This window comes from Phodopus roborovskii, unplaced genomic scaffold (genome assembly GCF_943737965.1).
Source record: "Phodopus roborovskii unplaced genomic scaffold, PHOROB, whole genome shotgun sequence".
NCBI lineage: Eukaryota > Metazoa > Chordata > Mammalia > Rodentia > Cricetidae > Phodopus > Phodopus roborovskii.
This window is the reverse complement of record NW_026126459.1, coordinates 1,676,277-1,704,035: the sequence shown is the minus strand read 5'-3', so window position 1 is coordinate 1,704,035 and position 27,759 is coordinate 1,676,277. Positions and strand designations below refer to the sequence as shown.

Below are 27,759 nucleotides of genomic sequence, written 5' to 3'. Positions count from 1 at the left end.
TTTGTATCTTATGCCTCTGTTTACCTTGTTTAACTTCCGCCCCTTTTTTATTTTTAAATTTTATTTATATTTTATGTATGAGTGTCCTGCATGTACACCTGCTTGCCAGAATCCCATTATAGATGGTTGTGAGCCACCATGTGGGTGCTGGGAATTGAGCTCAGGACCTCTGGAAGAGCAGCCAGTGCTCTTAACCACTCTGAGCCATCTCTCCAGTCTCCTTTCCCCTCTTTTTTAAACTTTATTTTATTATTGTTGTTGGAGTGTGTGTGGGAGTAACACACATGTGCTACAATGTGCATGTAGATGTCAGGAGGCAAATTTGTGTAGCTGATTCTTTCCATCAAACTCAGGTCATCAGGCAAGTGTTGCTATTTGCTGTGTTATCTCAATGTGTTCTTTTCTTTCTTCTAACCTTTTCAGCATATGGAATACACTTTGAATTACTCTTTAATGCCCTCACTTGCTAATTTCATCATCTGTGTTCATTCTGGGCCAGGTCCAGCTGACTGGGTGTTCTCTTTGCAGAACACACTGTCAGCCAGAGTACTGCCCTATGAGAACAAGCATGCTGCACATGAAGGAGGACATCTGCCTCAACAGAGAGCACTTAGGGCTGTGTTCTGAGAGACATCCAAAAGTACCTTATCTCAAAAAACAAAATCAGGTGTGGTCATACATATGTAGCCTAGCCTGGGTACAACAAAGACAGATGTCTCCAGAGCCTGCTAGCCAGCAAGTGTAGCTCATTTCACTGAGAGACCCTCTCTCAAAAGTTAAGGTGGACACTGGTCCAGAACAACATCAGATGCCACCCTCTGGTCTCCAGACACAGGCACACAAATACACACAAAGACACAAAGAAAGTGTCAAAAGAAAACCAATGGCAAGTATTCATATGTTGTGAGTTGTGACAAAAGTTTTGCCTCTTCACACAGGTAGATGTTGCTAAGTAAGGAGATCTGTCCATGAATGTGTAATTTGAAATAAGCATAACCATCATTTAGATGGCAATATATCAAGCTCAGTTAGATTCTTCTCTTGATATTAATTTTTATTTTTGTTTCTTTATTTGAGCCTGGGTCTCACTATAGCTTAGGTTAATATGGAAGTCATTATGTTGCCCAAAGTGGCCTCAAACTAATAGCAGTCTTCCTGCCTCATCTTTCCTATTGCTAGAATTACAGGCATGAGCCACCAAGCCCAGCATGCCTTCCAGATTAATGGCACCTGATGGGTGGTTAGATAGGCTCTCCTTAGTCACACAATCAGATGTATTTTAAAACTAATTTCCTTTGCATTTTGTCTGAAAATCTTGCAGTTATATCTGCTACAGGTATGTGTTGAAATGGGATCATATCTTTTTTTTTTTTTTTTTTTTGACAGCTTGGAAAATAAAACAGCTAAAGTTGTCTATGATTGAGACATCAGTCACCCACAAAGTGACTGCTGCCCCCGCATCCCCTATCCTAACCCCCCCATCCCCGTGTTTCATGTGGGAGCACTATTTGCCTTTGGATTGTAGGCTTACTTCACTAAGAAGCATTAACAGGCCAGGTGGTGACTCACACCCTTAATCCCATCCTGCAGGAGGCGAAGCAGGTTAATCTCTGTGGGTTCAAGGCCAGCCTGGTCTTCAGAGTGAGTTTAGGACAGCCAGAGCTACACAGAGAAACCCTGTCTTGAAAAAAACAGAGAAAGAAAAAGAAAGAAAAGAAACATCAGCAATGCTGGGTGTGATGTACACATCTCTAATATCAGCATTTGAGAGTCTGCAGGAGAATCACAAATTTGAGACTAGCCTAGGCTGCATGACTGAAAACTTTTTCTGATTCAGAAAATTTCAATGTTTTCACTTAGTCTAAAAAAAAAAAATCATAATTTAATTGTATTCCTTCCAAGCTTTTAGCATGTTGTGTGGTGGGGCAAATCAACAATACTTAGGTTAGCTCTAATTTCTAACAACAACAACAACAAATTTTAGTGAAATTATTTAAAGCTAGGTCTATGAGTACAAGTGAAATTTGTTGTTAACACTGGCATTTCCATAGTTCATGACAGATTGGATTTACAGAAAAATATAACCTATAAATTGTTCTCCTAAGTCCTTAATACACACTTACTCTTAGCATGGTTATTTGCAACACATTTTGGCAATTTGTACTTCAGGTTGCGCTAAATTAGTGTTTTAACTGTGTTATTTTGGGGGTATGACATGTTTCTCCTAAAAGGCTCCCATGTTGCCCGGTGGTGATAATGCACACCTTTAATCCCAGCACCTGGGAGGCAGAGGCAGGCTGATCTCAGTAAGTTCAAGGCCAGCCTAGTCTACAAAGACTGCTCCAGTACAGCCTGTTACACAGAGAAACCGTCTGGGGGGGGGGGGGGAGTTCATGTGTTGAAGGCTTTGTCCCCACCTAGTGGTGGTGTTGACAGATAATTGGATTACACAGGCACTGACATCAATCCATTAATGAAATCGCAACTTAATGAACTAATGGGGGCAGGCCTGTTTAAAGAAGTAGGTCACCGAGAGTCTCTCCTTGAAATGTGTATCTTGTTTCTGGCCCTTGTGCATGTGTCTCCCTCCTTCCCACTGCTGTGAATTGAACACCTCTGTTCTCCTCCCTCCTTTCAGATGTAATGCTCTGTCTCACCATGGGCACAGACAGAATGGAGACTGTTTGTCACAGGCAGAAACTTCCCTCCTGTTACATCAGGCATTTTGTCACATTGATAACTAATATACTGGGCTTATTAACATGTTCTCTGCTGTAGTTTTTGGGTTTTTTTTTTTTTTTTGTTTGTTTGTTTCTTTTTACATAGACAGTTTATAGAAGGTAGTTCCTTATTATTTAAGCTTAGCTCTGACTTTTGAAAAATTGATTGGTATCAGTACTGTGTTATGTCATCAGGGGCCATAGCCATTGAATTACAATGACTGTTATATGTCTCTTGTAGGCCTCACCTACAGAAGAAACTGTCTGTTCAAAGGCTAGTGGTCTTAGGCAAATTTATTATATCTGGACATACTGTTTTGGCTACTGTAATCAATACAATTTAATTCATCATTAGTGAGCAGCTTTCCCTGCTTGACTAAGAAAGTGAGACACTCAAGCTGGGGAGATGGCTTAGTCCTGCCTTCCAGGCATATGGACCTGAATTCAGATCCCTAGCACCCACATAAATACTATGGGCACAGTCAAACACATCTGTAACCGTGGTTATGTGGGGGTGAAGATGGTAGAGCTCTCTGATCAGCCATTTTATCTAAGTGAGAAATCCTGTCTCAAACTCTAAGGTGGAAGACAACCAACAAGACACATAATGTCAACCTCTGCTCTTAAATTCTTATGCACATGAAAGACAGAAACAGAAACTCACTTTTCTTTTTTCTAATGGTGATCTTCATTTTGGTTCAGTAAATGTGCTATAATAATACATTCCATCTTGAGATTTCTACTTTCTGTGCGCCACCAATGCCCCTCTCAAAATTTTCTTTAAAAACAAAACAATATAAATAAGAGATTTCTACTTTCATTTAAAATCACTGGGGGCATCATATAAGTTGAGAATATTGTGCTCAGTAATGCTAAAATGTGTTCTCTTAGCACTGTGACATGCCACTGTGTTATAAAAATTGTGTTCACCAACCCGGTTTACTGTGCTGAGAACATGACATTTAGGGTCCATTTTCCTTTTGTTGTTTTGATGTTATCAGTCTTCTCTGATATTACATCGTGATGAGGTGCTAAATGTTGTCAAGCTTCAGCTGCATAGTTGTGATTTTCTGCCATTGGACAATACATGAGTTATAAGAACCATGTTGAGTCTCTCTCATGACTGATCAGCTCTGCCATTTGTCACAGATGCATCTACACACAGTATAGGAGCAAGTCATGGTGCTAAGAAATTTGAATACCAGGCATTTTTCATATCATAAAATATTTTCCACCATTAAAACATAAAAACCATTCTTAGCTCACAGGCCTTATTTAAAAAAAAAAAAAAAAAAAAAGGAAGTAGGCAGGCTAGAATTGGCTATAGTTATTTGACCCCTGATTTAAACTGTAGCCATTTTTTTAAAATAGCTAACCCATGTGGCTAGAGCTCCTGTTATGCCTCAACAAAAGGCTATATTTCCTAGAGCATGACTGACTTCCCCTCCTATTCCTAATTCTACTTAACTGCTGAAACCTCCCTCTCGAACACCTCTTCCTTGGTGCTGCTCCTTGTCTTAACCCCATGGATGTCTGAGGATCTGGTTGATTATCTAGCAGACTGCCCATGCAGTAGGTGCTGCTCTTGTCCCTGTCCCAACTCAGGACCAACTAACTGGTCATTGGTGATTAATGAGGATCAGAGATGTGTTCCAACCTTTGGCAAAAGTCTAGGGAACAGGTTATATTGCCTCCTTCTACCTAGGTACTGGTGTCTGGAGGTGGGATGTAGAAGGAGGCATGATCCCTAAGGTCCAAGGTGCCCTTAGTTATATGAATCAATGTTAGAGAGCAGCCTTGAGAACCATGGAGTCCTCTGGAATATGGAAGTGAGAGTAGCGGGCAGGTGGAATGGTCTTTCCATATGTACCCTGGCAGAGGAAAGAGCATGAGACTAAGGAGGGGTATCTACACATTGGGCTGTGCCCAGCATGCCCTGTTGCAGTGTAACACAGCAGTGAGCACAGGGAACCTGCAGGGTGACTGATGACTAAGCCCCATGCTTATGGCATTTGATGACCAGCCAGACATAACATAACCAGCCTGAAACAGATATGGACATAGGTATATTGGAGTTATGTTTACATATGTCATTTATTGTTTTCTAGCTTTCTACTATATCATAATTTTATATTTGAAGATATTGACTGCTAGCTTTTGTCAATAATTGTCATTCATTTGGTCTTGAAACACATGACCATACAGAAGCAAAAATAAAACACCTTAGTGCCATCTAGTGTTGATTTTCTGGTACATATCCTTGCAGTTTTTGAAATACTGTACAGTATTCTGCACACATCAGAAGGATATGCTGAGGAGGCAGAGGCAGGAGATCATGAGTTCTATGACATTTTAGCCATTGCATTCTCAGTGTGAACAGTGTGCTCTCTTGACCTTTAGACATAGGACTTCTTTCTAAATACTTGCTATCTTCCTAATTTTCTATTGCTGTTTACTAAATTCTTGTATGTTGTCTCAGACCATTTTCCGCTCCCATAGTGAGATATTTTTAAGCAGGGTGATTCATGGAGGAAACTGGCTCATGATAAAGTGCAGGCAGGAGAGACAAAGGAGCTGACCTACTCCACCATTCCTCGCTCTCACAAATCTCTTAAAAACATGATGCCCCCACAGAAACTCAGCAGCCCTCATGGGGGTGATCACATTTCCTCATCCCTCTTCAAGACCTTTCCTTTCCTTAGGTTGGAATCAAATTTCCGCGTGAGTTGGTGTGAACCAACAAAATAGCATATGTTTTGGTTGGTAAGTGCACTTTCTGGTGAGTTTCAGGGTCTGGGCTCTCCCAGTGCTGCCTTGTTATGACCAGGGAGCTCTACACAGCCATCTTTTATGTCATGGTGCCCTTGAGTTCTCCTTCTATACCTTGAACATTTTCTCTTAGGTATTTTTACAGTTTTTCAGTGGTGTGTGTGTGTGTGTGTGTGTGTGCGCGCGCGCACACACACACATGTGCAACGTGTGTATGCCATTCTCTGTGTGTGCTTGAAAAGACCAGAGGTCAACTTCAGGAGCCTTTGTCTATCACTCTTCAGCTTATTTTTTGAGACAGCATCTCCTGCTAACTTAGAGCTTGACATTTTGGCTAGATATGCTGGCCCATCAGCTCCAAGGATCCTCCCGTGTCCAGCTCCCAGCCTAAGGTTACAGGTGCATGTCTTCATCCTCAAGCTCTTTACCCCCCCCCCCAAGCTATCTCTTAGGCCCTCCCTTATGTATCACAGCCAAGTATTACTGTCTTGACCCAACATTTATTGACCTTACATTTATCTGTTTGTGAAGAGGGTTCTTGGAGACAGGGTTTCTGCTGTTGTAGAACTCACTCTTGTAGACCAAGCTGGCCTTGAACTCACAGAGGTCCACCTGTCTCTGCCTCCCAAATCTTGTAACTAAAGGCATGCACCATTACCACCTGGCTTATGAAGAGGGTCTCCAGCTGGCCTTAAACCTCAGCCTCCCAGTTGAAGTTACAAGCATGAATCACTAAGCCCAGATAAATGTGAGGCTTTGGTGAGAATAATGCTTGAGATTGAACCCAGGGCCTTGAACATGTGAGTCACCAGTGATCTTCATTTTTAACTTATATCTTAGACTTCTATTTTATTTTTGTTGTTGCTGTTACCATCATGAAGAAACAGTCAGTTAAAGAGCAGAAAAGCTAAAACGAAAAATAAATAAATATATATATAAAAAATAAAGACTGCTGTGTGGTGGTGGCTCGAACCTTTAATTCAGGGAAGCAGAGGCAGGTGGATTTCTGTGAGTTTGGGACCAGCCTGTTCTACAGAGTGAGTTCCAGGGCAGCCAGGGCTACATAGGGAAACAAAAACAAAAGCAGAAATGCCACAGGTAGTTATGTACTTAAGGAAATAAAGCCTAGCTATAGACCAGCCCTGTATAGTTACTTGGTAGGTAGCCCAGGTAGGGAGATCTCATTTCAGGGTCTTCAGTGTCTTGAACCAGGAGTTTGTGAAGGACAAAATGGCAGTGGGTCTTGCCAAATGATGAGGACCTTTTCATAGGTCTATACCCAGATCTGTGAGGATAGTTTAAGGTGCATATTTGAATACAAAATAATGGAAAGGTGTTCCATATTTGGAATGTAATGAATCTCAAAGGAGTTTACTAGTAATCTAGCATCTTCCCATCTTGAGGAATTCACACTAGCCCCCAGGATGGATATATGTAACCCTGATGATGCTTTTTCTCTGTCTTCAGCTCACATACAGATCTTCAGGGTCAAGCTGGAGACAACTATAGGTGGAAATGTGTGTGAATGGAATACAGGTCTAAAAAGACATCAGGATATTTTTTTATCTTTCTATAATTTAGCAATTCACAATTATATGTAATATGTATTTTCCTAATAATGCTGTTCTTTAACTTTTTAAAAAGTAATTTATTTGTATTTTATGTGCATTGGTGTTTTGCCTGTATGTATGTTTATGTGAGGATTTATGTGAGGATTCTGGTATCCAGAACTGGAACTGGTTACAGACAGTTGTGAGCTACCATGGTGGGGATTGAACTCAAAACCTAGATCCTCTCGAAGAGCAGCTGGTACTCTTAACTGCTGAGCCATCTCTCCAGACCATGTTCTTTAACTTTTTTAAGTGAAGGGTAGGTTACAACACCTAGACTGGGTATGGTGGTGCACACATTTAAGTCCAGCACTTGGGAGGCAGAGGCAAAAGGAGCTCAGTGAGTTTGAGGACAGCCTGGGCCACATAGTGAGTTCTAGGCAAGCCAGGGCTACATGGTAAAGCCCTAGCCTCCAAAATAATAAAGATTGACAACTGATAATGAATTTTCTTTCTTCCAAACAGTAAACCAGCCAATCTACCCTCTACTTACTATGTTGTCTGGCCCTTTCAAAACTGTATTACATATTGGTGGCAAGAGCCTACATCATACTGTCTTGACTGCAGTGGGCCCCCAGGAAAGTCTCTGTAGCATGTCTCCTCTGGTTGTCATTCCTGGTGGAAGCTCTCACTAGTCCTGTCTCTGAGCCCTTAGAATAGTGGCTCCCATTCTAGGACAAGGCTGGTGTCCTGGCCTGCTTGTTCCATGGCCTCTAGGCAGGCCACTATAGCTGTTCTTACTTGGAGGAGTTGGATGTAGGACTAAAGAAATTCTTGCTTCGACCTTAGAAAGGGACATAGGAGCATGTGATGCACATTTGTAATCCCAGCATTCAGAAGGCAGAAGCTGATGGGTCTCTGTGAGTGCCAGGCTGCTTAGTGAGACCCTATCTATAAACTAAGAAGAGGGAAGGAACAAAGGAACACATGACATGCCACTCAGATCATCCCAAGTGAAGTGAGGGGCAGCTATGTGTGTTTGAAGTACTGCTGAAGCATGATCCTAATTAGTCTTATCAATAAAAACCAGGAGCCAGATATTGGGGTAAAACCTGGAAGATCAAAGAATCAGGAGCAGCCACCAGTTGCTTCTTTCCTGTGTCATTCCTCACCGTATCACTTCCTGTCTTCACCTCCCGAGTGCTGGGATTAAAGGCATGTGCCACCACTGACCAGTTTCTATGGTGAACTAGTGGCTAACTTCACCCTCTGATCTTCAGGCAAGCTTTATTTGTCACAGCACAAACGAAATATCACAACATACTGCACTTAAACTCTTGTCTTTTCATTCTGCTGTTTCAGTTGCTCACCGCCAGGTGTGCTCCTGGAGAAAGACTATGAGGTTTACCGAGACCACAGTGCTGATGGACAGCTCCTTCACTACAGGTAGGACTGGGTGGGCTAGTGTTGAAATAGCTGGGACAGAGACTGGTTGAAAAAGAAGCAATAGGAGGGCCAGGAGAGGCTATAAAGACCACCAGCACCCTGGGTGTGGGCAGAGGACACTTAAAATTGCCCTAACTTCACTGGGAATTACATTTTTAGAAGATCCTTGGTACTCTCATCTCCTCAGGGATGGAATATGAGGGATCCTTAATGTGTGTTCCACCCCTGGGCAGCATTGACCACCCACTTTAGAGCCAAGGTAGTCATAGGGAGGAAGCAGCTCTGGCTTGGCTCCAGGCCCCCAAACAGAAAGGTAGCAGCCATCTATAGTCTTCTTTCTTGGTGACTGGTTTGCATAAAGCAGAGTGTTATCCCAAAGGGTGGTCAGGGGTCCTTACCCCAGACCTCCCAGGAACAACATTGGTCCTGGGGAAGAAGTTGAAAACATTGAGAGGCCTTGAGAATTTACTTAGCCAGTTTGACTTGTTTCAAGATTTGAATTTATGGAAGAGAATCAACATCAGACCCAGTCCTTAATGTAGCTATGCAACTACAGGTCTGTTCCTCCCTGGGCTTCGTTTTCACATCAGCAATATGGGTCTGGTTGTTATCTTCATGGTGACAAATCAAATCTCAGCTTGTGGCTTGAGATTTTCCATGACTCTGTAGTGGGCACGGAGATGCACTCTTTATGACAGATGGGCCCATCTTTGGTTGACAAGCACTGCCACAGTCCTGCCAGCCATGGGTAGCTATCACCCCTCAACCTCAAAATCAGGGGCCTGACGCACTGGTAACTTGCTCATCACCATCTGTAAATAGATACCTGTAATGTTTTCAGGAAAGCAGGTACCCTTACAGCCACAAGTCCCAGTGAACTAAAGAGGCTATCTAGGCTTTTCTGGATATCTTAGGTATGGGTGGCAGATGGGAGAAGCAAGCCCACTCAGGGGTCATTTTATAAATCAGTCTCCATGTTATCAGTTCAGCTACTCTCAGCCCTATAAAAACACACCAGCCACATTAGCTAACATGTCCAGCCTCTAGAGAGGCCTAAAGGCCCTCCTCAAAGTCCCAGGTCTCCAGCTCTGTAGTAGCTACTGTCTCTGTAGCTACCTGTCTATGTTGCATTTTTCATTTCTTCTTAAGATTTACTTATTCATCACTTATGCAGTGTTCTACCTGCATGTATGCCTGCAGGCCAGAGTGGGGCACCAGATCTCATTTTGTATGGTTGTGAATTAGCATGTGGTTGCTGGGAATTGAACTCAGGACCTTCGGAAGGGCAGCCAGTGCACTTAACCTCTGAGCCATCTCTCTAACCCTATGTGCTGCATTTTCATCACCTATATAACAGTCACTCCCTTTTACCTGCTAGCAAGGATACCATTAGAAATTCCTTTTAGAACCCCATATGGTCTCCCGGGTGGACCTGGACAGCACAAAACCAGCAGCTTCATGTCTAAATCAGGAGGACCCTCTGGGTTCTGCTGCATTCCAATGACCAGCCGAGGGTACTGATGTCTGATACAACCTGGAAAGTGTCCCATCCCTCAGCAGGGGAGATGGTCTGATCTCAGTTATAGGCCGGAGGCTATTTGATGCAATACATCCCAGCCTTCTCCTCTGCCCCCTTTTTGTATTGCTTTTCCATCTGTATAGACCACGGGAATGATTCCACTCAAAACTAACTTAGTGAACATGTCAGTTTATTGGGCTTGCTTACAGGAATATAAAATAGGCAGAACATCTGCATCACTGCAAAATCCTACCACATCATGCATGATGACCTCATGGAAGCTGCATCATTGAGACCACCTCTATATATCTCAACATTTCCCAAGATCCCTTGCAGTAGGAGGGGCAAACAAAAGAGCAACAAGAGGGATGGTTGGAATTACAGGTCAGAATACTATGACTCTTCCCTTTCTTCCTACTAGGTGGTATTAATAGACCCATATGGACATGAAACTATCTCAAAAAAAAACAAAAAACAAAAACAAAACCCTACCATTCCCATATATCAACCTGTCACTGTATTGTTCTACTTATTTCATTGCTGTGGCTACCAGACCAAGTTATCCCTATTCTAAGAGAGTGATGGAATAATATGAATGCCAACAAGGAGAAACCACACTGTCATTGTTGCCCCGTCACTGAGACCTTGGCACAAACACCAGTGACATGTGGAGAAGAGGTGAGATCACAAGAGCCCTAGAGCCAGGCAGTGTTGGTGCACGCCTTTAATCCCAGCACTCGAGAAGCAGAGGCAGGCGGATCTCTGTGAGTTCCAGGACAGGTTCCAAAACAATACAGAGAAGCCCTGTCTCAAAAAACAAACAAAACAAAACAAAAAAAGAAGTCTCGAAAAAGGGTCAGACCTCATCCAGAAATGCACTCGGTCCTCTTTGCTGACACTGCTGCCTGTGTACTTCCAGAGGGAGTGTCACCCTCATGTGATCATTTTGGCTACAGAGAAAGGGAATTTGCTGTCCTTGGAGCCTATACCACATACAGGTATGGGCAGAACCACTCAGTTCTAGAAGGTCCAAATGATTCCTGGCTGGTGAGTTCTCCTGAGAAAGGCTTCCTCCTGGGTAATGTATCACCCCACATGGCTGGGCAGTGAAAGAACATAACCAGTGACCCAGCTGGTACCAACCCTGACCCCCTGCAGCAAGGGTTGCTACAGAAGACAGGAGCCAGCTGTGCTGCACTCTGGCTGCAGAATCCCTACCTGTGACTGAGGGAGCCCAGTACTTCCTCTCACAAGTTGCCCTGCACGGCACAGATCAGCATATTATCTAGAATGGCAAGAAATCAAAGCACTTGTGAAACAAATCAAAAAGTTGGTCAGAGTTGACCAACCTCCAAGGCAGTGAAACTGCTCCACAGTTCAAGAGAAAGCAAATACAGTATTTTCTGCTTCCCAGATACAGAAAACTTGCTCCTGGCCTAGGAATTGTAGTTGCATTTAGAAGTACCCAGTGTGTGCCACTGTCCTGCTTGCTGCCTAGCACCTCAGTCTTGTCTTTCTGATACTCATCCTGAGGACCAGCCTTGGGTTTCTTATGAAGAAGAGAAGTAGCAGAGAAAGGGGAACACAGGGAGAGAGAAACAGCTGTTCTGAAAAAGATCTAGAAAGGAAGGTTAGCAGAATATGGGAACAGTGTGAAGGGCTGGCATCTTACAGGCCCAATATCCATTTACAACATGTGCATTCAAGTATGGCATTGAAAAGGTAGGCGCACACTGAGTTCAGCCTTTGGGGTAGAAAAACCATAATCATAGACTGAACTGGTGTAGAAGCAACAAGAGACTGGGGTCTGCAAAGGAGGAATCTGTTTAGGAGCAAGCCTAGCTTCCTTAGGGTCAAAGGCAGGGCTAAGCCAAGCAGAGAAATACAGGTGCTCCCAGAGGTCTATGCCAAAACAGCAGTGAGATCCCTGAGGGCCAACCCATGCTGGTAAAGAGGAGGCCTGGACAATGGAAGCCTTCTTCCTGATGACGACTCTCAGAATCCAAAAGTGCTATGCAGGCTGCCAAGGGAGGAAAATAGTCAGCCTGGCAGTGGATCCCCAGTGCTGTAATAGTGGAACTTATATCTTAGGGTAACCAACTGCCATCTAATTAGACCTAAGGCCTGCTCATAGTAGGGAATTTATGCCTGGTACTGTTAACCTGGTCAGGGACCCTAGAAGAAAACCTACTACTGCCACTTTTCTAAACCAGTGTAATTTCAAAGTACTGCACACACACAGGTAAGTGTAGCTCTCACCCTCATCAAAGAAACTTCTTTTTTTGTTTGTTTGTTTTTTGTTTGTTTGTTTGGGTTTTTTTTTTTTTAATGGAGTTTCACCATGTAACCTTTGCTGGCCTGAAATTCTCTATGTAGACCATGCTAGACTTGAACTAACAGAGTTCCTCCTGCCTGGATTTAAAGCCATGTGCCACCACACCCTTCAAAGAAACTTTTTTTTTTTTTTTTTCAGTAGATGGAGACTATTACAGAAATTTACAGTGAGTCAGAATGCAAAAAGATCAATTAATTGCAGTGCTTACTGGCTTGCTCCAGTTTGGCCTCCTTATAGTTCCCAGGATTACCTGCCCAGGGTTGACCTTGACCCTGCCTGCAGTGGGCTAGGCCCTCTATATCAGTCATTAATCAAGAAAATGTTCTCACAGACTTGTCTACCAGCCAGTCTAATGGAGATATTTTCTCAATTAATATTCCCTCTTCTCAGATGAACCTAGTTTGTGCCAAAATGACAAAAAAAAAAAAAAAAAAAAAAAAAAAAAAAAAAAAAACAACCAGCAACCAACCAGCACAAAGAACTTACAGGCAATTAATTGCTGCTGAGAAACAATAATTGAAAGACAGGTCATGAATCTGGCGACACCTGCTTGTAAGGGGAAAGTGAGGAATGAAAATTATGTAAATACAGTACTCATAGATGAAATTCTTAAATACAAACTAGAAAAATATTTAGAATAAAAGAGGCTGGAGAGATGGCTTAGCAGTTGAGAGCACTTGCTGCTCTTGCAGAGGGCCAAGAGAACCGACATAGCAGCTCACAACTCCAGTTATAGGGGACTCTGACACCTTGTCTATTCTCCACAGGTTCTACACACATATGGTGCACATACATATATGCAGACAAGACACTCATACACATAAAATAAAAATAAATATTTAAAATAATAAATGTAAACCAATCATTCTGTATACGTTTTGGAGTTACCAGAAAGTGACTAATGAATAATATAATATGTGTAGCATATTAAGTGGCAATTATAAAAGGGAGAGCTGGAGGGCCTAGTGTCGTATTTCTCCCAGCTTGGATGGGTATGTGTGATTCCTCCTTTTATTTCCTGAGGCATAGGAGAGGGAAGGGGAGGCAAAACACCCATGTTTACACCACTTCACTGTGGGAGAAAGGCAGAGGCAGCACCTCCAGCAGATGACTGAGCACCCTGAGGAAATGTGCACAGACAGGTGTGGGCCAAAGCAAGGCAGTCTCACCCAGGCCTGATTTGTGTGACAGTGCTGAGTGCTTTATTACCACATGTCAGTTCACCTGGGATCAACTGAAACAGACCTAGAAATTTGAGCCGCCTTCTCAATGGTCCTCTCTGACTGATCTCTGCAGTAACTCTTTGGAAAAGGAAAGTAGCTCAAGAAATGAAGAGCTTTTGGTGAAGTGGTTGAAGAAGTGACTGTGGCAGACTGGCACCCACTTATTGTCACAATTCCAACATTTTTTCATCTGAGAGTGAAGACTTTAAAAAATGTATTTGAAGGAGATAAGGCTCATGTGTTTCTGGCAGGTGAATGGATGGACATTATTATACATGGGGCTGTGCTGCTGTCAAGGTCCTTAACTACTTCTTATAATTTTGATAATAAGTTGGTACAGTGGTACAGACCTATCTTCTGAGCACTTAGGAGGTGGAAGCAGGATGATGATGTCATCTCAGCTACATAGCAACTTTGAGGCTAGCCTGGGCTACATGAAATCTTGTCTTAAAGGAAGAAAGGGAGGGGAGAAAATTGTGTCAGAACAGAAAACAGTAGGGGAAGACCAACTTGTCACCTCACTGTATGAGTTTCCTTTCCCATGGTTTGACTGTCAGTAGCATGCTCATACAGTACGCTCCAGCATTCTAGGGTGAAGATTTACCATAAATCCAATCCTTACTACTAGACTGCCACAGGAGGAAGTTAACTTATGCTGGATATCAAAGATGTACCCAAAGAAATTATGAAAAGCCAGAAGTGGGGGCTCACAACTTTGATCCCAGCATAAAGGAGGCAGAGATGGGCAGATGTCTGTGCATTTGAGGCCAGGCTATAGCATAGTTTAAACAACAAATTCTGAGACAAGCAGGGCTACAAAGAGAGACCCCATTTCAAAATAGTGATGATGATGATGATGGTGATGTTAAATTACAAAGATTTAAGTCAGTCTAAAACATCAGGGGCTGAAGAGGTAATTCAATGGTTGAGAACACTTGCTCTTTTTCTAGAAGACCTGGGTTCAATTACCAGCACCAACATAGAGGCCCACAACTGTCTGTAACTCCAGTTCTAGGAGACCCAATTCTGTCTTCTGGTCTCCTCGGACATGAATGTACATGTATACAGATATACATTTGGGTAAAACATCCATGCATATGAAATAAAAAATAATAGTTTCAGGTATAGAGATGCATGTCTGATGTCATGGATTTCATCTGCTGCGTTTGTTGGGGAAGAGTTGGTGGGAATCACACCTAGAACTATATGCATACTGAGCAAGTGCTTTTCACTGAGCTACATCTCCATACCTATGGTATTTTTCTTTATTTTTCGGGACAGAATCCCACGATGTAGACCTGCTGACCTGGAACTCACTATGTCCAGGTGAATGGATGGATATTATGTGATCTCCCACACCCAGCCTAAATATCTGTTTTTAATCTACCCAGCCTTCAGCACTTTGTTATAGTACTCTGAATGGACAAAAACAGTGTTTTGTTTTGCTTTTTTATATATGAGTGTTTTGCCTGCATACATGTATCTGCACCATATATATGATTGGTACCTGCAGATACCAAAAAAGGTCAGTGAATCCCCTGGAACGGAGTTACAGACAGTTATGAACTGCCATGTGGGTGCTAGGAATTGAACCCAGGTCCTTTAGTAGTGCAGCCAGTACTCTTTTAATCACTAAGCCATCTCTCCAGCTCCAAAATGGTGGTTTTTAAGCAGATTAATCTTGATACTGGAGAGATGGGGCTCCGTGTTAACGTTAAGAGCACTGACTGCTATTCCCTGAGGATCTAGGTTCAGTTCTCAGTACCTGGATGGTGATTAACCAGGGTCTGAAACTCCAGTTCTAGAGGATCTGCTGCCCTCTTTTGGCCCTGATGGGCACTGCATGCACATGATGTACAGATAAATGTACACACAATATGTAGACAAATCATCCATATACATAAAAAAAATAGATTAAGGTGAGTGTGGTAGCATACACCTCTAATCTCAGTATTTGAGGTACAGACAGGAGGATCTCAAATCCAAAACCAGACATAGACATACAAACAGCATAGTTAAGTAAGTAGAACACTAGTAAACAGAAGACAGATGAGAAGAAAAGCTGAAGGATAAAGAGAATATGAACAGTAAGGTACACAGTGAATTGTAACTGAAGTCCCAGAAGAGAAGAAATAAACATGATATTTAAAATCACAATAGCTAGTTTTCCAAAGATCATGCAAGATTATCCAACCAAATTTAAAAGGTGCTAGAAATCCTGGTCAGAGGGTCTCAACTCAGCAGTCTGGGAAAAGAACAGGAACATCTTTGTTGAAACACTGTTCTGTGTCCAGCTTCTTGGTACTTCAAGCATAGCCATGAGACACAGGGCCCTTTCTGACCTCAGTCTGTGGGAAAGGACATACATAAACATTGTGTCTGATGTTTCTAGGGGCAGTGCCATCCATTTTGTCAGTAAGCAAAAGACATGCAGAAGATGCCAGATATCCAATGTGACCTCTCTGGTGAGGGACCAGGGTTGAGAGAAGCACTGGGACATTTGTGAGCGCCCTTGATCTGATGCAGATGTTAGTAGGGAGCCAAGAGGGAAACAAGTACGTTTCTGTCAAGGTGAAAATGGTGATTGGGGAACCAAAACAAGGGAAAGCTTGAAACTGGGCCCTGGGGTGCTCATATGACATAGTGCTGGGCTCTCCTGATACCTGAGCCATTGACTGGCACCTCCAGGAGCATCTCTCTGCCTGGTACTAGACTAAGCAAGAAACAGCTCTGAGGTGGAAGAGCTCCAGAAAGAGCACAAGATCATACCAAAAGGACCTGAGGATGAGGACGATGCTGGGAAACTCTCAGGCTGGATGGTGGGGCTGGACTTAACTCTGCCAATAACTGGGTGTCACTCTCCACACAGGACCTCCTCGCTGCGCTGGAACTCTGGTAACAAGGAACGCATGCTCATCAAGGTTGCTGACCGTGAACCCAGCTTCCTCGCTCCCCAAGGCAATAGCTATCCCTCAGACAGCCAGCCAGGGGAGCATCACCGCAAACCCTCTGGCAGCCAGCATTCACCTAGCCTGCAGACCTTTGTCCCTGACACTGATGGCAATGTCTTCTTTCCAGAGAGGCGGTCCTCACCTTTCCTAAGGAGGGCTGATCTCTCTGGAAACTGTTCACCGCTATTGGTGCAGCCCCGAAAGCCCTCCGGTGACTCACAGCCCTCGTCCCCGCGCTATGGTTATGAGCCCCCACTCTATGAGGAGCCTCCAGTGGAATACCAAGCCCCCATTTATGATGAGCCCCCCATGGATGTACAGTTTGAAGCCAACAGCCCCTACCAGACTGGCTCACCACAGCGGTCACCAGGCCGAAAGCCCCACCCATTCCTGCAAACTACTAAACAGACCCCAACGTCACCTTGTCAGCAGCTGATGCGCACCAAGCAGAAGTGCCCAGAGCGCTTTCTGAGCCTGGAATATAGTCCTGTGGGCAAGGAGTATGTACGGCAGCTGGTGTATGTGGAGCAAGCAGGCTCCAGCCCCAAGCTTAGAGCTGGGCCCAGGCATAAGTATGCACCCAACCCAGGTGGTGGCACCTACTCCCTGCAGCCCAGCCCCTGTCTGCTAAGAGACCAGCGCCTGGGGGTCAGGTCTGGAGACTACAGCACAATGGAAGGGCCTGAATCACGCCCAAGCCAACCACCCACACTACTGCCCCAAGCCCAGGAGGATGCCATGTCCTGGTCCAGTCAGCAGGACACCATGTCTTCCACAAGCTACTCTCCAGGCACTCGCAAGAGGAAGAACAGAAAGCCCTCTCTGTGCCAAGTCCCTAGCACATCATCCACTGACGGTCCTGGGGACCTGCTAGGAGAGCAGCCTTTAACTGAAGAGCATTCTCTATGCAGGTCCAGCCTCACCCCAATAAAGGCCGAGGCAGACCTAGTGCGAGGCACACCTGAGCCCTTCCTGGCACCGGCCCGGCTGGCCTGGGAAGCACAGCAAGCGCACTTCCACATGAAGCAGAGGAGCAGCTGGGACTCCCAACAAGATGGCTCAGGGTATGAGAGTGACGGTGCTGTCCCACTGCCTATGCCTGGGCCTGTGGTACGAGCGTTCAGTGAGGATGAGGCATTAGCACAGCAGGACAGCAAGCACTGGAAGCGGGGCACCTTTGAAAAGCTTGGCTTCCCTCAGATTCTGCTGGAGAAAAGCATCTCTGTACAGACCAACCTGGCCTCACCGGAGCCTTACCTCCACCCCTCACAGGTGAGGGCACAGGGAGGGTGGACGGGAGCTCTGGGCCCACCAGACACAAGGGCAGCACAGGGCAGAATGGGCCTCAGTATCCCTGGCATGAGTGTGACAGTGGAAACTTTTACAGCCTGAGTCTCAGGCCCCGTGTCCCAGTTGTCAGTGACAGCACAACTGTAGGATACCATGTGAAGGCCTGAGTGTATATTTCCACAGGTCTGCCCTTTGAAATCCTGGCACTGATATTTTCACTCTGTGCTGCACCTGCCCAGTAGCACTGGAGCCCACAGAGGGTGGAGTTAGAATCCAGAGGCTTCCCTTCAGATGGTGTGTCAGGTTCATCTGTAACCACTGGGGAAGGTTCAGTGAATTCTGTGCAGCAGCTGTTTTGGGTCCCCATAAAGCTTTAGAGACCTATAGGCTGTGGAAAACAGAATAATCAGAGACAAAGCTACCCTTAATAAGAGAAGGGGCTCTGGTTATAGAAGCAGAGGGAGGGACCTACAGGGTCAAGCGCCAGACAAGTGATAAAAGAGCCAGGTCCTCCAACCCTGACCAGAACTATGGCCACAGGGTCATACAGAGGTGGGAATAGAGTTGGCAGCTTGATAGCTTTGCCTATAAGAGGCAGATGCTACCCTTCCTTAAAGGTATCAAGATGAGGTGGCATCCTTATCCAAGATGTACCTCCCTTGCCCACAGTCAGGTTTCCTGAGAACAAAGACCAAGGCTATTACTCTGTCCTCAGCCTCTTGATCATGTCTGCTGAGCAAGCTGAGTCTCACCTGGCTGGCTGACTGGCTCACTCCTCTTAGGGCTATAGACCAGCTGGGCGTATTTCTGCCCAGCGTACCCTCTGATGTCCCAGTCCCATTTGTCCTTCCCAGTCTGAGGACCTTGGTGCCTGTGCGCAGTTTGAGAGCAGCCGGCAGAACCGCAGTGCAGTGCCCAGCTCCAACTGTGTCTTCCCCACGTTCACACTGCGCAAGCCCTCCTCGGAGACTGACATCGAGAACTGGGCCTCCAAGCACTTCAACAAGCACACCCAGGGTCTCTTCCGGCGAAAGGTGTCCATAGCCAACATGTTGGCCTGGAGTAGCGAATCAATCAAGAAGCCCATGATTGTGACCAGTGACCGGCACGTGAAGAAAGAGGCCTGTGAGATCTTCAAGCTGATCCAAATGTACATGGGTGACAGACGGGCCAAGGCAGACCCACTGCACGTGGCCCTGGAGATTGCCACCAAAGGCTGGAGTGCACAGGGCCTACGAGATGAGCTATATATCCAGCTATGCCGACAAACCACAGAGAACTTCCGCCTGGAGAGCCTGGCCCGTGGCTGGGAGCTCATGGCCATCTGCCTGGCCTTCTTCCCACCTACCCCCAAGTTCCACTCCTACCTAGAGGGCTATATCTACCGGCATATGGACCCCGTTAATGACACCAAAGGTAAGGCCCAACACATGGGATCCTCAGCACCCCTGCTTTGCTGCTGCTGAGGTAAGGACTGTGGAGAGGGCTCCTAGCCATGCTAGGTAACACTAACCAGTTCCAAGAAGCTATACAGTCCCCTGGGAGACCCTAGGTCCCTGTTTCCTCTGGCTTCTGGGCATCTTCAGAAAATCCTATCTGAATTCTGAAAAGAGCTTAGGCAGGCCTGGCAGAAAGAAGGACAGACAGTTAGTCGTGTGTATCCACTCTGCCCCAAACCTACCATGACTAGGGCCAGGCAATGTTAAGCTACTCTACCCTTGTTACACTTAGTTTTGTTATCCTGTGGTAAGAGAAGGTGCCCACAGAGGCTCAGGCCGTCTTCTGTGTGGGGTCTATGCCAAATGTCTAAGCAAGGAAAACTGTGGTGACCAGGACATATCACCAAACTAACCCATAAATAATCTGTCTATGAATTCAACCAGCTAGTGGGCATTATCAGCTGAGTCACCCTGTGAGATCCGAACGTGGTACTATCACAGATCACATGGCTGCCTAGGGCCAAGTACAAGGCCCACAGAGATATGCCATAGTTCTATCAGCTGGGTGGTTGGCCTGAACCCTGGGCTAGCTAGAAGTGGGCATATAGCAGATCATAGGTAGCTGTATGGCCATCTTCCACCTCAACAGTTGTAAGTTTGTGCCTGTTTAATATAGCCACAGAGCTGATGTCTGGATGTACATGGTGTACATACTTGCAAGCTAGGTCACACAAAACTATACATTACTCCTTGAGAGGAAAGGAGTCTATCTTGGGCCAGAAACTGAGGTCCTGTTCAGGGCCTCTAGGCCTTGTCCCTAGCAAGTAACTGGGAAAGCAGTTTTCACAACGTTGTGGAGTCAGTGTGTACACATGAGGACAGGGTAGAAGCTGCCTGGCTTGAGCAGGCTCCTAGAGAAAATATGCAAAGCATAGGGACTGTGTAGTATTGCAACCCCTTGTGAGTGAATTTTTGAATCCATGTGATTTCTGCCCCAGGCATGCCATTTTTGGTATAGGTACTGGCAGATGTATAGCCTTGCACATGGTCTATGTACACTGAGGCCCAAAAGTAGCTTGGGACTACTCTTTGCTCTTCTTAAACCTTTCTAAGAGTAGGAGAAATCCTGGGAGCTGTGTTTTGTTTTCATAGATCACTTCCTTGTCTTCTTCTAAGGGGCCTTCTAATTTATTTGAGCTATAGCTATGAAAATGTGTCTCCACTGCCTAGCACAGTATGAAACCCACAGTACACCACAAGAGTATACTTGAGTGAGTTAGTGAGCAAATGAAGACTTGGGAGATGATCAGAGGCCTAGGAATCCCTAGGTCATCTAGGCAGGAAGAATGTAACTGGGCTATTTCTGTGGGCCTCCTGTGATGCTACCCTTCACACAGAAGTGCCTGGGGATGTGTCTTTCCTAGTGTGTTATACCCATAGTGTCTTGGCTTACACAAGGGAAGGAAATGGATTTAGTCTGGGGGCTGGAGCTTGACAGCACCCCATATAAGGCCCATAAAACTTTACCTCTGGACTCTGAATGGTTACCAGCCAACCAGTGGCTTGGACCCAGGCTATGGGGCCTGGGTTGCTCTCGCTGTCAAAACTTTCTTCTCCATCCCTGAGTTGCTTCAAGTTTGTCTGTGTGTAGCCTTGGCCTGAAGCCTGGAAAAGACCTCTATATACAAGCTGGTCATCCCTTTTTCAACAGGCATGAACAGCATTGTTCAAGAACATGGATTCTAGCCAAGCACCTACAATGCCAGCACTTAGGAGGCAGAGACAGACTTGAACTCCCCCCCAACCTCCACCCTGCCGGTTTTTTAAGGCGTAGTTTCTCTGAGTAGCCTTAGCCATCTGGAACTCAGACCAGGCTGACCTTGAACTCAGAGATTCTGCCTGTGCCTCGGAGAGTGCTGGGATTAAAGTCATGTGCCACCACCACCAGGCTGCTACTCCATATTTTTTAAAGTCATTTATTTATTTTAATTGTATGTGCATTGGTGTTTTGTCTATGTGATCTATACTGGATCTCCTGGAACTGGGTTATAGACACTTGTAAGCTACCATGTGGGTGCTAGGAATTGAACCTGGGTCCTTTGAAAGAACAGCCAGTTCTCCTAACCTCTGAACCATATCTCCAGCCCCTGTTACTCCATATTTTTAAGAAAGACTTTTCCAGTGTCTAGCTAAAGATGGCAAAAACTGTCTATGATGGTACATGCCTATAAACTTCAGCATTTGGAAGGCTAAGACAGGAGAATCACGAATTTAAGGTCAACATAATGACCCTAACATAGTTAAAAGCTACATGGCAAAATACATTCTCAAAAACCACAACAAAACATAATCAAGGTCTGGAAAGGTGACTCCATAGTTAAGAATACCCAAGTTCAATTCCCAGCATCCATATTTGGTGGCTCATAACCAACTCTAACTCCAGTTCCAGGGATCTGATGCTTCTTGCCTCTGGCCTCTGTGGACACTCACTCACACCAACTTGAACATTCACCACACACACACACCCCTCTTCAAAAAAAAAAGAAAAAAGAAGTCTTTAAAATTAGAGAAGAGACACCATGACCAAGGCAACTCTTAAAAGGAAAGCATCGTCATGCTCCCTGTCATACTGATAATAGACTATGTCTCTGAAACTAATTAGAGAAGAAGAACGTGTTGGAGGACCTCCCACCACTAGTTTGTTACAGATCTGGAGCAATCAAGTCTGGTCTTCGAGATCGTAATCTACAAGAGACAAGGGTCCCAGAAACAGTCCCACTCAAAAGCAAGCCAGTTTTCCTCAGAGTTGGAAGTGTTAGTTAGTGAATAAAGGGAGATCTTTCTTGAATGGTGTTGAGAAAAACTGGACTTTGCTTTTTTTTTTTTTTTTTAAGATTTATTTATTATACTTATAGTGTTCTGCTTGCCTGCATGTAGACCTGCATGCCAGAAGGAGGCATCAGATTTCATTACAGATATAAATCACCATGTGGTTGCTGGGAATTGAACTCAGGACCTTTGAAAGAGCAGGCAGTGTTCTTAACCACTGAGCCATCTCTCCAGCCCCAAAACTGGACTTTCAAACATAAAAGAAATTAACCTCAACCTTCATTTTGTACTGTATGAAAAATTAATTCAAAATGGGTCATAATCCAGACAGGCATGGTGGCACACTCCTTTAGTCCCAGCACTCAGGAAGCAGAGACAGGCTGATCTCTGTGAGTTTGAGGCCATCGTGGTATACAAAGCAAGTTCCAGGACGGGCTCCAAAGCTTAAAAAAAAAAAAAAAAAAAAAAAAAGGAAATTTAAGGGGAAAAAAAAACTACTACTTAAAAGAAAAGAAAAAAAAAAAAAAAAAAAGGCTTATTTCATCCTGGTGTGGGGAATGTAGAAGATGTGTCAAAGGTGGCTGGGGTGCTGGCACATGTCTGTAATCTCAGCAGAGAGAGAGAAGGCTTGAGGCTGGAGGATCTTGAGTTTGAGGTAAGCCCTGAGCTAGACAACAAGGGCTCAAAATTTCAAGACCTCAAAAATTAAAGGGCTGAAGTTATAGATCAGTGCAAAACAACTGACTGGTATTCACAAAGCTGTGGGTTCAGTCCCAGCACCCAAAATAAATAAAAAGTAAGTATAGCCATACCTGGTAGTGTAGTCTTAGATCAGCTACTTTCAGAATGCTAAGGCAAAAATCAAGAGTTCAAGAAGCTGTACCAACTTAAATATGATCATGCCTCAAAAAGTAGGAGGCCAGATGGTGGTGGCACATGCCATTAATACCAGCACTCAGAGGGCAGAGGCAGTTGGATTTCTGAGTTCGAGGCTAGCCTGGTCTACAGAGTGAATTTCAAGACAACCAGGGCTACACAGAGAAGCCCTGTCTTGAAAAACCAAACAAGGAAGGAAAGAAGGAAAAAAGGAAAAGGCTGGGCAGTGGTGGCACACACACAAATAAACCCTGTCTCAAAAAATAAAACCAAGTAAAAGAAGGCCAGACCTATCACTCAGTGTTAGAGTTCCTGCCTAGCTTGTGTTCAGTCACCAATATTGACAACAGAGGCATAGGGGGAGGAGTAATGGGAGCTGTTCAGAACTTGAGCCAACTGAAAACTTCCCAGTGACAAAGCTTAAACCAAAGTATAAAATATCACATTCCTTCCTCATGACTGACTTCCAAAGAGATATGGTGGGGGGGGGGGTAGTTTCACAGGCATGACCTCAGCCATGTGTCAGTCCAGTCACTACTACTCACCCATTTCTGTTGGCTCTATAGCTGGTGGGTCTGTGGACCAAACAGCAGCTCAGGTTCAAACTCTGTATCAGCCAGAGAAGTGTGAGCCAGTTGCACTGTACCAACCCGTCATATCTCCCAGTCACCAGTGTAGTCCTGTACCTTCCCATTCACCTTAGGCCTCCAGTCGTGTAACTCCAGAAAGGTCCCAGCACCTTACACCACTGACCTGTGTGTACAGACATGTGGCCATCAGCTTGATGGGGACAGACCCCAGCAGGCCCAGAGGCCTTCTTGCCACCAAGTGTAGGAACCACATGGACAGTGGTTCTGGCTTGTGTGCAGTGGTCCTCACGGTTCTGTTTACTCCCCAGTGACACAGCACATAAAAGAGCTTCTGGAGAGGAACAGTAAGAAGAAGTCCAAACTGAGAAAGAAACCCAAGCCTTATGTTGAAGAGCCAGATGGTAGGGCCTCTGCACCTGGGCGCTGCCTCTGCACCGCTCTGCTCTCCAGCCATGGCCGCCTGGCCTTCTCTCTAACCGCTTCTGGGCTGGGGGAGGGACACTAACCTCAGGCTTGGGGACTCCCAAGCAAGCAAAAACTGAAGGTCTAGGGTGCTAAAATGACCCCTAAAGAAATGGTGCGTGCCCTGCACCTCTTCTGGACTATCCACAGCTTGCTTCTTGGTGGACTAACCTGTGAAGGCCTGGAATCACTCCTCAGGTGAGTGAATGGGCCTGATGCTGGGGTGAGGCTCACAGGAGATGGTTGTCCTGTGGCAAGTTCCTCCCTAGCCCTGTCCTCTAGCCTAGTGCCTCTTGGGGGCAGGAGAGCCCACCCTAATATGGTCAGGGGATCTTCCCTCTCCCATGGTGGCCCCAGCAAAGCCTTCTGAAGTCTGCCTTCTTCCACCAACATCCTCACACTTCCCAAGCCCTGTCTCAGGACCACTCTGTGACCTCCCTATCTAGAACTCTCAAGGCAGCTCTGGCCTTCCTGCACCAGCTTTGTATGGAGCTGCTTCCACCAGGCTACAATTGAGTGTTTGAAAGCCCATCTCCTGCTCTTTGCTCTACTCTTCTTCATAAAGCTCTTGCCTATTGTGTGCCACCCACTAGAATTGAGGGACAAGGTTTGGGAGCTTTCTGTAGATGAACATTGCTTGGAACAATGGGCCAGCAGGAAGCTGCAGAGCATGGTGAGCTTTGCAGGCTAGGCCAGGATGACATCTGCAGGGCTGGAAATTTGTCCTTGCTCAGGATTCCCCAGGCTTCCCTAGCAGCCTGTGCTCAGGCTGCTCTTGGGGATAGTAGTAGAAAGAGTTATGAGGCCCAGCTCACCTAACAACTGGGGGCATAGGAGCTGCATGGATATCAACCATCTATGAGTTCGGACCAACAATGTAGGGGTCAAGTTCCTGTGGAACTTGGAACAGAACTGGGCAGAGCCTTGAAGCTCAGATTATTCAATTAGAGAATCCAGGAGCATTCCTTCCCTGGACCATGCAGAGTAAGCAACAGCAAACACAATAAACCTTGGGCACACCCAGCAGTCTTTGAGGCTTATAGCCTACCCAGACCCCTGCTACAATAGTAAGAACCCTGGAATGCTGCTCCTCCAAGTCTATGGTAAGCTGTTCCTCACACATAAAACTGTTTACCTGCAGCCTGGTAGAGGTTCTAGCCAAGATTCAACAAAGGCTAGATTGGGGGCCCAGAGCAGACCTCTCACAAGTAAAGGTCTCTGAGATGGCAGTGACACTGCCTGATCTGCTCTAGACACTCAGCACAGAGAAGTCACTACCACTTCCTAGACCCCAGGCACACGTGGCCCCAGCCTCAGTCCTGGTCTGTCTGCTACCGCCATAACATCAGCACAACCATTCTCAGGCACCTAGGAGACAGGTGTTATCTCAGTCTCCTATAGAAAAACTGAAGCATAGAGAACTTTCATGCTCACTACCATCTGAGAAGTGGTTGAAGTAGGGTTATTCTGGTCCTGAGCAAGATGAGATGTTTTCCCTCTGGGAGGACTAAGTGGGCAGAATAGCCTCGAGGCAACAGGCTTGTCCCTCCATTACTCTCAGACCTCATCTGCTGAGCTGAGCCAGGGCAGTGGGGACACACTTAAGCACTCTCCATCATTATAAGACACCCTGAAGGGCAGGATGGCCTGAGGTAGAAGCTGCAGACTTCTCCCAGGGTCTGTGGATCACTTGGGGGCCTGGGGCAGATTCTCCAAAACTTAAATGTCTAAAAAAATTTATAATTATTTTGGATAGAAAAGAATCACTTTACAGATGTGAATAAAACTTTTTTGATAAAGGATTCTCATGGGCCAAAAAATACATATGGGATAAGTAAATATATATCCATAAAAAAATTGTCTCCTTTTAAAGGCAAAGGTACTCCCAATCACAGGATTCATTGACCCCAGCAGGTAGTAATCTGGGGGTCACAGAAGCAGGACCTTCCAAGGGAGGAGTGTCCATTTTCCAGAAGCATGTAACTAGTGGCTGATCTGTCCATGACACCTCCTGGCATATTCCATCATCTGTTCCCTCCTTTTTTGCTGGGACCAGGTGGATGACACCTGATATCGTCTTCCATCCATAGCAGGCCTTTGTATCTATCTGCCAGTCCCCCAGTGCCACTATCTCTGCTGCAGGGGTGAGTTCCCCACTTGTTCTGCTGCAGGGAGTGAGTCCCAGAAAGCTCCCTCCCTACCTTGCAAGACAAAGCCATGCCTTCAGCTTACTCTCGGGTTAGATAAGGGTGCTGGTACAGAACAGTAGCATCTTCTACAAGCTATCTTTCTCTAAGAGCCAACCCTTGGCCACTCTCTCCCTGACACTCTGTCCCCAACTTCACTCCCTCCCTAAGGAGGCCAGGGCTGCTGGAAAACTGCCTTTGCCCCAGTGCTGGCCAAAAGCAACAAATGCTTCATCTAGAAGCCTCTTTCCCTGGGACCAGGTAGGACCAAAGGTCTTGCTAGGGTCACCTAAGGAGGAAAGGGAGTTAAGTAGGGTTTGAAGGCCTTGGGCCCAGGGTGTGCTCTTTCTTACCTATGACTCCCTCCAGGGAAGCAGGTTTGTTCCCAACTTGTTTTTCCTAGGTGGCTATATGAAGGCTAACAGGATTTCTACCCTAGTTCCTAGAGGTGGGGGAGGTGCCCCTTGCCTCTCCTCTTGGGTCTCTGCCCTAAAGGACTGTGCTTCAGAGAGTATGAGTTATTGCGAAGCTCAGGGGTGGGTGAAAGGCGCCCACATCCCACATGTCCACATCAGACTGACTGACACCCTTTCTCTTCCAGGGGTGGCAATAAGCACCTATGCGAAGTACTGTTACCACAAACTGCAGAAGGCAGCCCTGACTGGGGCCAAGAAGGTACAAATGCTTCTGGGAGAAGCAGGGTAGGGCAAATGAGTCACCTGCAGTACACACAGAAGCCTGATGGAGGGACATTGAGGCTGTGGAGAGCATTGGCTGGCAGAGTGCCCTAGCCTGTTGGTGACTGGCTAGGAAAACCTGTGCTTCCAGTCTCATTCTCTCCCCAGGCCCCTGACTGTGCCCGGGCCTCTAGCTGAGGAGCTCTGCATGAGTACACATACTAGACAGGGCAGCAGGTAACCTACCTGAGTAAGGTGCTCTATCCACTTGGCCATACCCAGTCTCCAAGAGCCTGGGAATAGCGCCCTGGCTACACTTCCCCCTAAGAACTCCAACTGGCATAGTGAGGTGCAAGAAACAGGCATTGCCAGATGCAAGCCTGTGATGGGGACCCTCACCTCTCTACCTTTCTGCATATTTGTGGTTTTGGATGTTACAGATGGTCTGATGGGAGACTCCTTTAGTGACTTGGAGTCTGGGTTGTCCCTGGTTCTTGTTGGGCCATGGCCCAGATTTAGGGAGAAGAGATAAAAGGAGGAAGCTGGACTACAACAGGACCTGAATGCTGGGCTATTTTCACAGGGCCTAAAGAAACCTAATGTGGAGGAAATACGACATGCCAAGAATGCGGTGTTCAGCCCATCCATGTTTGGTAGTGCACTGCAGGAGGTGATGAGCATGCAGAAAGAGCGCTATCCTGACAGGCAGCTGCCCTGGGTTCAGACACGGCTCTCCGAGGAGGTGCTAGCTCTCAATGGTGACCAGACAGAGGGCATCTTCAGGTGCTTTGCCAGCCCTAGATTGTGGGTAGGGAAATGGAGCACAGGTGTGTGTTCACTGTCTTTAATATCAGGGACCAAAAAGCCTAGAGGTCCTGCATCCAAAAGAGACAAGAC

At 45.7% G+C, this 27,759-nt stretch overlaps 1 protein-coding gene across 2 annotated transcripts in view; it reads left to right on the top strand.

The window, feature by feature from the left end:
• Positions 1 to 27,759, top strand: part of Arhgap39 (Rho GTPase activating protein 39) — a 91,267-nt gene that overhangs the window by 61,265 nt on the left and 2,243 nt on the right. The window contains exons 4-9 of one of the 2 annotated variants that reach the window (XM_051189253.1): positions 8,402 to 8,485; positions 16,432 to 17,785; positions 18,658 to 19,219; positions 23,846 to 23,938; positions 26,787 to 26,860; positions 27,446 to 27,645. In XM_051189253.1, coding sequence (XP_051045210.1) covers positions 8,402 to 8,485; positions 16,432 to 17,785; positions 18,658 to 19,219; positions 23,846 to 23,938; positions 26,787 to 26,860; positions 27,446 to 27,645 — 2,367 coding nt within the window. The remainder of the gene's footprint in view (positions 1 to 8,401; positions 8,486 to 16,431; positions 17,786 to 18,657; positions 19,220 to 23,845; positions 23,939 to 26,786; positions 26,861 to 27,445; positions 27,646 to 27,759) is intronic. The other variant, XM_051189254.1, reaches the window with a different exon arrangement.